At 53.7% G+C, this 11,790-nt stretch overlaps 8 protein-coding genes across 8 annotated transcripts; 6 read left to right on the forward strand and 2 right to left on the reverse strand.

Moving 5' to 3' along the window:
* Nucleotides 1–264: 264 nt before the first annotated feature.
* On the reverse strand, nucleotides 265–972 carry CLAFUR5_13319 (uncharacterized protein; the record flags this gene model as incomplete). The annotated part of the gene is made up of 1 exon (XM_047912467.1): nucleotides 265–972. One exon carries the CDS (start codon nucleotides 970–972, stop codon nucleotides 265–267), a length of 708 nt encoding a protein of 235 aa, XP_047768141.1.
* An 879-nt stretch (nucleotides 973–1,851) lies between these two features.
* Nucleotides 1,852–3,451, forward strand: CLAFUR5_13320 (uncharacterized protein; the record flags this gene model as incomplete). Its single annotated transcript, XM_047912468.1, has 2 exons — nucleotides 1,852–2,589; nucleotides 2,642–3,451. 2 exons carry the CDS (start codon nucleotides 1,852–1,854, stop codon nucleotides 3,449–3,451), a joined length of 1,548 nt encoding a protein of 515 aa, XP_047768208.1.
* Nucleotides 3,452–3,481: 30 nt separating this feature from the next.
* CLAFUR5_13321 (uncharacterized protein) lies at nucleotides 3,482–5,008 on the reverse strand (the record flags this gene model as incomplete). The annotated part of the gene is made up of 1 exon (XM_047912469.1): nucleotides 3,482–5,008. The coding sequence occupies one exon, from the start codon at nucleotides 5,006–5,008 to the stop codon at nucleotides 3,482–3,484; it is 1,527 nt and encodes a 508-aa protein (XP_047767764.1).
* Nucleotides 5,009–6,163: 1,155 nt separating this feature from the next.
* Nucleotides 6,164–6,382, forward strand: CLAFUR5_13322 (uncharacterized protein; the record flags this gene model as incomplete). Its single annotated transcript, XM_047912470.1, has 1 exon — nucleotides 6,164–6,382. One exon carries the CDS (start codon nucleotides 6,164–6,166, stop codon nucleotides 6,380–6,382), a length of 219 nt encoding a protein of 72 aa, XP_047767763.1.
* A 523-nt stretch (nucleotides 6,383–6,905) lies between these two features.
* CLAFUR5_13323 (uncharacterized protein) lies at nucleotides 6,906–7,988 on the forward strand (the record flags this gene model as incomplete). The annotated part of the gene is made up of 1 exon (XM_047912471.1): nucleotides 6,906–7,988. The coding sequence occupies one exon, from the start codon at nucleotides 6,906–6,908 to the stop codon at nucleotides 7,986–7,988; it is 1,083 nt and encodes a 360-aa protein (XP_047767762.1).
* A 237-nt stretch (nucleotides 7,989–8,225) lies between these two features.
* CLAFUR5_13324 (uncharacterized protein) lies at nucleotides 8,226–9,200 on the forward strand (the record flags this gene model as incomplete). Its single annotated transcript, XM_047912472.1, is given in 2 exon segments — nucleotides 8,226–8,430; nucleotides 8,449–9,200. The coding sequence occupies 2 exon segments, from the start codon at nucleotides 8,226–8,228 to the stop codon at nucleotides 9,198–9,200; spliced, it is 957 nt and encodes a 318-aa protein (XP_047767767.1).
* Nucleotides 9,201–10,863: 1,663 nt separating this feature from the next.
* On the forward strand, nucleotides 10,864–11,169 carry CLAFUR5_13325 (uncharacterized protein; the record flags this gene model as incomplete). The annotated part of the gene is made up of 1 exon (XM_047912473.1): nucleotides 10,864–11,169. The coding sequence occupies one exon, from the start codon at nucleotides 10,864–10,866 to the stop codon at nucleotides 11,167–11,169; it is 306 nt and encodes a 101-aa protein (XP_047767766.1).
* Nucleotides 11,170–11,207: 38 nt separating this feature from the next.
* Nucleotides 11,208–11,441, forward strand: CLAFUR5_13326 (uncharacterized protein; the record flags this gene model as incomplete). Its single annotated transcript, XM_047912474.1, has 1 exon — nucleotides 11,208–11,441. One exon carries the CDS (start codon nucleotides 11,208–11,210, stop codon nucleotides 11,439–11,441), a length of 234 nt encoding a protein of 77 aa, XP_047768209.1.
* Nucleotides 11,442–11,790: the final 349 nt, after the last annotated feature.

An 11,790-nucleotide genomic window follows, 5' to 3' on the forward strand; every position in this document is an offset into this window, starting at 1 on the left:
ATGCCAGACGTAAAGAGATCAGATTGATCTTGAGCTGGTTTCCAGAGCGTAGCCTATAACTTCTGTGGATGACCTTGTGACATGCCTCCGCTCAAACTGCTGCTCGGCCTTTGTGATCATCTTTGGTCATACTATCGTCAACCATTTCCACCCATTCGCATCCAGCCATAGGACCGCTTGGCCGCCTCAGTTCCTCCCTTTGACATGCTGCTTCGGAACATGATTATCGAGCCAACAGCCATCGCCTCACCAGGGGTATTCATCTTACAGATCCTTCGGCGGCCTCGTCCCAATCGTGGCATAATCCCCATTGACCGTCTTCATAATCTTTCCATACCCATCATGCTCATAGTCCTTCTCATTCCACTGATCCTTATGATACTTGATCCTCTCCGCCGGTCCCTCTCCATCCTCCTCCGCAGCTTTCTCAAGACTCAGTGTAACGAAATGGTTCACCTCGAACGTCTTGCCCAGCATGAGTCGCGGTGTCCAATCCCGCTTCATCTTGAATGCAATAGCTGCAGGTGTGTTACTCGCAGGATCTGCTTCTGAGGACTGAACCACCTCAACAGCTTTTGTAACGCTACTTTTCATGACGGCGGGAATGCCGTACCATTGCCCAGCGATCTTGTAGCGCGTGTCGCAGTAGGAGGCTATGTCGTCATACACGGCCTTTTTGGCGTAGACACGCATATCTTGGGCACCGGTTGCATCTCTCTCGTGTGTGCCGGAGCCGCTGTAGAGGCGGAGGATGGAGTCGAGGATGTGTTGGCGATCGGCCGACAGCTGGAGGGATTTATCATGGTGGGGCTCGTAGTCTTCGTTCAGGGGGGCGCTGGTGGCTTCTGAGGGTCGTTGGGAGGCGTTGGCAGGCTGTTCTTGTTCCTGCAACCCTCTGAATCCGTAGGTTTGTGGTATGTTTGGGTCGAGTGGTTGGTCTGCTAGTTTGCGGAGTTCTGCGGCGGACGGCATGTTTGCAGACTTGACGAGTGTATCGAAAGTCGTTCACTTGCCGTTGAAATGGTGTACGGGAAGAGCTGACATTGCTCGTGTGTAGCGCAGTGGATGTCATTGTTCGTTGTTGATGTTGACTGTGTCGTCAATTGACTTGTGATTCCGCCGAAGCTCTGGCGTGCCCGGAGGCCTGGATGAATGAGTGTGACGGACATCACTCCATCTTTTCCCACAACAACCGTACAACAATAATGGTCTGCCCACCGCATGGTCATAAAGACATCCCTTGCCTTCGAGCGTGGAGCTACTGCTCAGGATGTGCGAGTGGCCCATGTCCAGCCCAGGAACCGGGCTTTCTGGATGCACTTCCAAAGGCCTCGCGCGCTGCTGCTCGTTGAAGACGGAGACGACCATGCTCTGAAGAGAGAACGCAGCGCCGACGACATGCGCTCTTACTGCGAAGGACCCCATCGAGGCACAATATCGATTCATGTTTCGCGCCAGAAATGTGACATGGGCTGAATGAAGAAGGACAACGATCGCCTCGTGCGATGTCTCGTGTCGACTAGCTGGAGGATAACACGGAAATTACGAATCCGCCCTTGTAGCAGTTTCCGACTGAGGCGAACAGTCTCCCAGCTCTGCCTCGAAGTCATGATAGCAGTCTTATCACTGCCATCGAACGCCATCTCACGCCCTGGCCTGTTGCATAAGCCATCGGAGTCGACTAGCCGCTCTGGGCATGCATTGCCGAGCGAAGGATCGCCATGTGAGGGGACGCTGGCCAATCTGACATGCAGCGACATCTAGATAACAACACGTCCAGAAAATGTTCTACATCTGCATTGCTTGTCCAGGACATCATACCTCGGGCAACCTTGCTTCATCCTCTGTCCAATGTCCAAACCACACCTCGCCGACCACCTCCAACTCGCCGAGCTAGGCCATGCTCAATCCTTCCAACGCCAATTCTCAAAATGGTCTATGCTCGGTCTCTCCTTCGCCATCTTGAATACATGGGCAGCGTTAGCAGCTGGGCTGTCTTTCGCGCTCCCATCAGGTGGACCCACTGCCGTCCTCTGGGGTTTCATCACGGCGGGAGTATGCAACCTCAGCCTAGCTGCGTCTCTCGCAGAGTTCCTGTCGGCATATCCCACAGCAGGCGGACAGTACCATTGGGTCGCTGTGATGTCTCCTCCGTCCCTGAAGCGAGGGCTGAGCTGGGTGACGGGATGGGTCAATCTGGCTGGATGGGTAGCGTTGGTGGCAACCAATGGAGTGATCGAATCGAGCATTATCTTGTATATTGCGCAGTTGGAGCATCCGGGCTATGAGCCGAAGCGGTGGCATCAATTTTTGATTTATATTGGGGCTACGTTGATCACGTTCGCGATCAATGCGTTCGGAAATAGGCTCTTGCCGGTGGTCAATCAGGTTGCTTTGATCTGGTCCATTGCTGGCTTCATCATCATCTCGATCGCAGTCCTGGCATGTGCAGCTCCTGATTATGCCACCGCGGAGTATGTCTTCACCAACTTCACCAACTCGACAGGCTGGCCTGATGGTCTGGCGTGGCTGCTTGGTCTGTTGCAGGGCGCGTTGTCTTTGACAGGTTTCGATGCTGTAGCACACATGGTCAGCCATTTCCGCAGCCCTTTCCGTCAAGGAGACAAGCTGACAAGAACAGATCGAAGAGATTCCCAACGCCGCCATCGAAGGCCCGAAGATCATGCTCTACTGCCAATATATCGGCATTTCCACCGGCTTCATCTTCCTTATCGCTGTTTTGTTCGCATCAGGAGGCGAAGCAAACCTCGAAACCATCATCTCTTCAGCCTACGGCCCTCTGCTCCAGATTCTGTACATCGCCACATCGAGTAGAGCAGGCACGATCTGCTTGCTCATGTTCCCATTGCTCTGCTTCCTCTTTGCTGGCACCTCGGTCCTCACGACATCGTCGCGAATGACTTTCGCTTTCGCACGGGATGGAGGGTTGCCGTTAAGTCGGTTCTGGTGGAAGATGCATCCGACCTTGGACGTACCACTCAACGCGCTACTCCTCAATGTGGTGATTGTCATCATCTTCGGCTGCATTTTCCTGGGTAGCAGTGTGGCCTTCAATGCCATCACTGCTGCGTCTGTTGTGGCTCTGGGCGTGAGCTACGGAATTCCTGTCGCGGTCAATCTCTTCCAGGGCCGCAAGAAGCTGCCAGAGCGGGCTTTTGCGTTACCAGAGTGGTTGGGCTGGACGGTCAACATTATCGGACTGGCCTATACAGTCTTGACGACTGTTCTATTCGTCTTCCCGCCATTCATACCTGTCACAGGATCGACGATGAACTACTGCATAGTGGCCTTCGCCATCATCCTACTGATTAGTGTTGTGCAATGGTTTACAGACGGTAGAAAGAACTATCAAGGACCTAGAGTGACGATCCAGGGAGTGGTACCGACTGACGTGGCAGACGGCGAGGTCGAGTGGGTAGGGAAGATGTAACGACCACACATTATAGAGAGTCGCAATTCCTCACCAAGAAGCTCCAGGGTCGTGAATCCCATATCCACCTTGCCATTGTGAGATGTCGTTTATCTGGTCTTGGAAGTACTGAACAATGTGCTCGATGCGAGCCTCCCAGCTGTACGACTGCAATTGACAGAAGCCGCATGTGCTATCCACTGCATCGATCTGCTGACGAAGACTCTCGATTCGGGAATCGAGAGTCCAGCCGTCCCATTTCGAGCAGTGGTGAAACTTGGTCAGGTGCTGCCAGAGATGATCTTTGCGGTAGACCTTTCTCTCGGCTAGAACTCTGTCCGCACGGCTCGCGAAATCGTGGGTCTGTATGTGAGCTTCAGCAGGTTCAGGCTGTCCGCAGGGTGTACATTGTGGTTTTGCTGAGCCGATAGTCCATACAATTGTACTCTCGTCGGGTTTGACCAGGTCCGAACAGATCCATGCGTCAAGATCTGGTAGGTGCATATTTCGCTCGCGACGTGTCCAGTCCGACTTCTTGGTGAAGGTTCGGGAGCAGAACGTGCAATGTAGTATGCACGATGCTGTTGTCGTACGCTTGCCTCGTTGACGTTTTCTGATGCCATTTGCACTGGTCGGTCTTGAGTTGGAAGAGGCTCTGGAGAACGCCAAAGAGGCCGCACTAGATGAATCTGAAGCATGCCACATGCTCGCTGATGAGTTAGAATCTACGCTGGCAGTGGCCGAACTGGGATCCCAAGCATCGCCAGTTGCACTCGCGGCGTGACTAGATCCTGTCCATTCGACCAGTGCAGTCTCAATGGCACCTATGGAAGCTGCCTCCTGTTCCGGAGGACTGTTCCGCCATCTTTCCATTGGCGTGGATTCAGACGCAGTTGCGCGAGGCATCGGCGAACCTGCACGGAACACCTTTCGGCTGTTATGCCGTGCAGTACCAGCTGCTTGACGTTGCCGCCGTCGAGCATTTTTGAACCAATTTGACACTTGCGTATCGCTGAGACCAGTGATATGCACAAGCATGTCCCTCTCTGGTTCAGAAGGATATGGATGATCAGAGTGGTTAGCTAGCCATATCCTCAGCGGCCGAGTTTTGAAGCGGGACCGGGAGCTTGATCTCTTGCTACCTGTGCTCAGCGTCGTAACGTCGAACAGATTTGCTGATGCGTTGTTGTCAGGGTGCATGCTAGAGTTTAGACTGGATGCTTGAGCCATGTTCTCGTCCTCGTACACACCATGAAGCTGCCCGATGACCGGCTGGGCTGTCTCGAACGTTGCGGCTTGCCTTTTCTCCGGACCAGCCAAGCTGCACTCACGGAATAGCGCTACACAGCTGGAACATGCCTTGACGGGGTCCGGGTTATCCGATGTAGTCTGCAGAATGAAGCATTGTAGACACAATCGGGGACAGTGCGTGCAGGACTCTGTCGGTCGCCAGCCACCATTGAGCCTGAAAAACTCGTCCATGGCAGAGTCGAAGTCTCCCTGATGGACAGCAAAGGGTGAAGTGCCTTGAGTCTCAACAGCAGCCACTGGTCTTGAAGCGACATCTTGTGACCACATGGTGGATGGAGCTTGTGGTGGAAGTCGGGACCGATCTTCTTCATCGATTCCACGTCGAAAGATGGCTCTGTCATGAACAAGTCATCCACATCTCCGCAGGCGTGATCGATACCAACCCCAGCAAGGTGCGTGGACATGCCATCAAGGAAGTCACCGAGGCCTGGTTCGCCATCTTGGACTCGTGACAACCTTTTGGCGCTCATGTCGACACTCGAAGGGGTTGAGGATGCATGGAGTATTGCGCGGTCTGCACGATAATGTCACGTCCCCACGAAGACGCATCGCTGTTGGGGTGTTGTCAATGATTCTTCAGAAGGAGCAGACCACGACAAAACGATCTCAGCCACTCAAGGCCCCTGACCGTCCGTTTGAGGCATAGCGTGAAAACTTCGGCCACGTGGGCTGAGTGATCTGAGCTTAGAGAATGTCAATAGACGACTTCGTTCTGTCTTCTTTCGTCTACAACATCCACTTCATGACACCGCTACTTCGTAATTTACTTAAGTGGACGCCACCGAAAGATAAGGCATATCTGTACTGCAGGACTGCCCCCTGAGCTGCCTTTCAGAGGACGCATGTCACCGATACATAGTCATATTGGACATGAGCTGAACATAAAGCACTCTTGTTGTCCAGGTCATGGATTCTTGATACAGAGAGGACCGGTAGTCTACTACCATCCTCGCAGCTGACCATTGATTGTAGCATCTCAAACACAAGGAGACCGACGCAATGAGCGCTAACGCACAGGGACAACTATTCCGGCACAATGCACAGTACTGGCACTCCTCTCCGTCTAACTCGAATGATCAGGCATATAGATTCCACAAAACTCTCCCGGGGTACCAGCCTACGCCATTGGTACAACTGGACGAAGTCGCGAAGGAGTTAGGCGTTCGAGCAGTATAAGTCAAAGACGAAAGCTCCCGGCTCGGTCTGCCATCTTTCAAAATACTGGGAGCCTTATGGGGCGTATTTCGGGCACTGGCTGCACGACTTGACTACCCACTTGAGTCGGACCCGGAGACGGTCCGCAGAATAGTAGCCAAGTCCGGCATCACGATTCACACTGCAACAGACGGTGCCCATGGAAGAGCTGTCGCCTGGATGGGTCGACTATTGGGTGCACCTGTCGAGATCCGGATACCAGCCACGATGCACACTGCTACTATCGACCTCATCAAATTGGAAGGAGCACATGTCATCGTGTCGCAAGGCAACTATGATCAAGCCGTCGATGAGACATGGAAACTTGCCAACCTCGATGGTGGTCTCCTGATACAGGACTTTGCCTTTGGCGACTACAAAGAGATACCTCAGTGGATCGTCGAAGGCTATCAGACCATGATGCAAGAGATCGATGAGCAGGTCTAAGGCGATAGGATCGACTTGGAGGTCGCTCCTGTTGGTGTAGGATATTTCGCGCACGCCGTGGTCTCGCACTTTCGGCGACCAGGCAGCCCGACTTCTGTACTCACGGTCGAGCCAGACACTGCGGCATGTCTGCGGAAAAGCTTGGAACTCGACAGGCTGATCCCAATTGTCACTGAGCCGACTGTCATGGCTGGCTTGGATTTCAGCACACCGTCAATGACAGCGTGGCCCGACCTGCGAAGTGGTGTTTGTGGCAGCATCACATGACTGGGAAGCACACCGAGCCTGTCAAGACCTGAATAGATGGGGCATATCGGCTGGACCTTGCGGAGGCAGTCCCCTGGCAGCTCTTAGACGACTGACCGCATCAGAAAAGGCTGGTTTGGGCCTTGTTGCCAGCAGTACCATTGTGCTGCCCATAACGGAAGGCCCGAGGGAATACGCCACACCTCTTGATGTGACCATCGACAACCCTGTCAAGCTCACGCGGCAATTGGTGAGAATCAACTCTGCCAGTCCGACCATGGGCACGATTCCAGGACCTGGCGAAACGGCTATAGCACGATACATCTCGGCGTGGCTGCAACATCGTGGACTGGAAAGTCACTGGATCGAGCCGACAAAAGGCCGACCATCCATAGTAGGTGTCTCATACGACACAGGTGGTGCCAAAAGTCTTATGCTCAATGGTCACATCGGCACCGTCACTCTGATGGGCTACGAAGGGGACCCTTTGAGCGGCAAGATCGAGGATGGCAGACTATACGGTCGCGGAGCAGCGGACATTAAGTGCGGTATTGCCGCTGCAATGATTGCCCTGGCAGATTCTGCGAAGCTTGGTCTATGTGGCGACGTGATCCTTACACCTGTCGCAGATGAAGAAGACCTCAGCATCGGCACGGAAGATGTGCTCAGAGCTGGGTGGACAGCAGATGCCGCAATCGTGAACGAGCCGACCGATCTGCACATCGTACACGCCCATAAAGGCTTCGTGTGGCTAGAAGTTGACATCTTTGGAGTTGCAGCACATGGCTCTCGGGCTGATCTTGGTGTTGATGCGATCGCTAACGCAGGCTACTTCCTGGTCGAACTCGATCGACATGCAGAGGACCTTCGCCACACGAACCCTGACTCCTTAGTCGGACCTCCTACCATTCATGCCTCTATGATCAAGGGCGGAGAAGGATCATCATCGTATCCTGCCCTCTGCAGCATCACAATCGAGCGACGGACACTAGCTGGCGAGGATGCAAAATCAGTAGAGACAGAGATGCGCACCATCCTTGAAACCCTCCATGGTCGCGTGCTGGACTTCAAATACGACTTGAGGACGGCTTTTGAACGACCATCATATCAACTTCCTCGGGATCATCCTTTCTGCGGTCTGGTTGAGAACGTCGTCAGCCGTTCAAGGAGCCAAAGTCCCCAGTTCGAGGGCGTACCTTACTGGACAGATGCTGCTCTGCTGGCCGAGAAAGGGATTGCAATACTTTTGTGGGGTCCTACTGGAGAAGGACTTCATGCAAAGGAAGAATGGGCTGACGTCCAATCGTTTCGCACTGTAGCTGAAGCGTTGAAGAACATCGCGGCGGAGTTTTGTCGCTAGGCAAAGGTTTCAAGTCTTGCTCATTGAACGATCGTCGGGCGGTCGTGTCCACGATGCGGGCCATTCGCACGCTTCGGTCAGCACAAAGCAATGAAAAGCATCGTCTCAAGGTCGGACAAAGGACCTTTACCAAATGGCCGGTCTTGTATAAGCGCACTTTAAGCTTCGTTACAAAGAGCAACTTAAGAATATGGCCCTATTATGAGCTGGGCTGCACTCGTTCAATATTGTACACACATGGCCAAGCAAACAAACGATCACCCCCCGGGACTTCCAGCACGGATGGTCGAGACACGTGGACGCAAGCGAACAGCTGAGGAGACTGCGGCTAAAGACCCATCAAAACGTCGAAAGAAGATTGACTACGATGAGATTTTTGTCGTCCTAGTTGGAGAGGAGAAGACGCGATTCGAGGTCCACAGAAATGTGCTCACACAGCGCAGTTAGTACCTCAGCGCAGCTTGCGCACCGGACAAATTCAGAGAAGGCAAAGAGAAGATAATTCGCCTGCCGGAGCAGGATGCAAAGACCTTTGGCATCTATCTGCAGTGGCTTTATACAAGCAAGATATTCGTATCGGAGCTGGAAAACGCAGTGGACATAGCAGTGCGCGCCGGAATATGGGAGGGCATCTCACTCGTACAAGCAGTGGATGAGGACATTGAGGATGCCATTGTCAGGGTCGAAACCGAGGACGAGAAAAAATCCGAAGAAGCTGCCAGGCTGGTCGAGACAGCGGTGTTGGACTTGATCAAACTCTACGCGATGGCTGACTACCTGAATGATACATCATGCCGCAATGCCATCCTAGACCGCTTTCTCGGGACGTACGCGTGCATTGGTCGTGCTCCAGCCGCATCGATTGTTGCCTCCATCTACAACCTGACTCTGCGAAAATGTCAACCTCGACGGGCCGCTGTGGAGTTGTATGTGTTCATGGCCAGCAGTGACTACGTGGACGAGTTGCTAAGGTACCTGAAGCGAAGCCAAGATGTACTACCAGGCGACTTTTGGTTCGATTTCGCTCTAGCAAGTGCACGAGCAATCCTCAGGCCCCAAGGCTCCCCAGTTAAGGCGGAAAGATGCTACTATCATGAGCACGATGGAGACGTCCCGCAATGCTCGCCGCTAGTCAATCCCGTCACTGCGAGTCAGATCAGACAAGCACAAGCCGATGGCAACCTAGGACCCGACTTGAAGCCTGTACCGTGACAGCACCCTGAAGACTCTGCTCTCTACCACGCGTGGATGTTTCAAGCCTCTGGGAGGCTCCGCACATAGATCACATCAAACTCTAGATTATGACCAATCTTTTGTCAGGTACATGATGCAAGTACAACTAGAGGCTTTCGCCTGAAGACCTATGAGAGCCACATGATACACGCCGACCACAAATTTCTCATGACTCCATTTGGCGGACAGAGACTTAGGCGCGCAGAGATAAACGCATCGCTAGCGTGGTTGCTCCGCTCACTTCAGATCTCCAACGATCACATGCCCGTTAGGCTCACTGCTTGCACATCACTCCATACCGTTCCAACAATTTACGAGAACACCTTCTCGAACCCTGAACGTGGAGACTTCTTCATTCTATCTCAAGGAGTACAATACCATCAACACGCTCACCGCGAGCGACGTGGGTACTCTACCAATACCACAAAGCAAGCCAACAAGCTTTCTAGATCTGCCAGCCGAGAACAGGAACCATATCTACACACTATGCTTGACACCAGTCAACACGACCAACTTTCACCTCGGGATCCAAACCTCGCTCCACCTCGTCAGCAACCACGAGCCCACACCAAATACGGTCACTCTGAGAGCCGATACAGCCCCCAAGCCCACTTGCCCCACTATCCTAGCACGCCTAGCAACCTGCAAGCAAATCCACAACGAAGCCTCATCAATCCTCTACGGCAGCAACACTTTCGAAATCAAACACCCCATCTCTCTGGGGACATTCAAGCGGCAGATCGGTAGTTCTATTAAGCATGTGCGGGGCATTGACCTCACTGGCGTCGCCTCAAAGACGGATATCTCGATGATGCTTAGAATTCTCTCGAAGTCGAACGTTGGCTGTCTGAGGGAGGTTGTGCTTCCGTACAGGGAAACGACGCAGTGGTACACAAGGGCACAGATCGTGGCGAGGGTTCTGCCGTTGTTGCGGCAGTTGAAGGTGCTGCGGAAGATGGCTGGTGGTGAGGGAGGTGCTGAGGTGGAGAAGGTGGTCAGATTCGTGGATTGTAGTGACACAGGAGTTTTGGGGTCGGCGGTGGATACGTATACGGATGACTTGAGGGAGGAGCTGAGGTGGGAGTTGAAGTGGTGAGGGCTTGTTGCGGTTGGGGGAAGTGAGTGAGGTGATGGGGCTGGGAGCTCTAGGGATGGGAAACGGGGGAAAGGAGAGGCGAGAGGCGGTTCAGGTTGTGAAGGGGAGCCATTGAGCATAGCGAGTATGGCGAGCGCGAAGTAGGATGGACTCACGTGGCATAGCCATGCTGTACCTAAGGGGGAAGTCACAAGCTAGACGATAAATCGAGAACAACGACATCACCTTATATGTACCAGACTCTTGATTGCACGGCTTAGCTTCGGTGACCGCTTCTGGCACACAGGCGGCGACGACACTCCTTCAGATGACCGGGTCTTCAATTCGCTGCCTCCATTAAGTTTCTTGCCTTTCTTGCTCAGTCTCCCGCGACAACACCACACTTGCTTTCTACCACTGATCACAGATTCGCATGCAACCCGCTACAGCACTTAAGTCACCCCAAGCTCGAGCACGACTCCACGCCAGATCCTTAGAGCGACACTTATAATGACCTCCCTACCCAATCTACCGTCCGAGTCCGAGCCTACCAGCACAACACCCACAATGACTTCCCAACCACCCTCGTCGCCCGAGGAGACCGGCAAGACAACATTCCTCACCCTCGCCGCCGAACTCAGAAACCGCATCTACAACCTCACCCTCTCCAGCTCCGACGAAATCACCATCACCGGCCCCCAAACAGCACAACGCTCCAACACCCGAACCCAGAATACAGATACCTCCCTCACCGTCAACATCCTCCGCAAGGGGAAATCAGATCCACGCCGAAGCCACGCCCATCCTCTACGGCAGCAACACCTTCAACATCCCCCTCGAGAACCCTCTCCACATCTTCTTCCAGATGAATGATCGGACCTTCGACCCAGCACATCCGCGCTCTGAAGACGATGGAGTGCTACAAGCGGTTCGATGTCACGTTGAAGGTACTGAGACAGGTGGAGCAGTCGCGCGAGCTGAGGCTGGGGTATGGACTGGTGGAGTACAGGAATACCCCAGCGGCGCTGACGAAGAAACTAAAGCCCATCCTCGTGGAGCTCAAGAAGGCTCGCCAAGCCAGCGGGAAGGGGGGAGCGGTCGATGATGTTGTGGTTTTGGAGGTGCACAATTACTATAAGGGCTAGGACATGTATCCCGGGAAGTTTCCATGCTTTGGGACGGAAGGAAGCCCGGATGCGGAGGAGTATGGCGAGGCTGTGTCGGCGATTTCTGCAGGAGAGTTGTGGTGGTGGCGTGAGGGTCGCGCAGATTGCGGATCGGTGTGGGCTGCATTCGGTCTTTTGTCAGAAGCGTGTAGATTGTGTTGGAGGTCCGGAGCCCCGCGAGGAGTTGGGAGGCTACATAGCCTGTGGGTGGTAGACGGCGAGACTCTTGTCTGCTGCTGCTGATGTTACCTTCAAGAAAGGCGGAACCAGAAATCTGCCCAGCAGGTGAGGCTGCAGAATCTACTGGCTGCCGATGTATCCTTGATGC

This window comes from Fulvia fulva, chromosome 11, assembly GCF_020509005.1.
Source record: "Fulvia fulva chromosome 11, complete sequence".
Taxonomy (NCBI): domain Eukaryota; kingdom Fungi; phylum Ascomycota; class Dothideomycetes; order Mycosphaerellales; family Mycosphaerellaceae; genus Fulvia; species Fulvia fulva.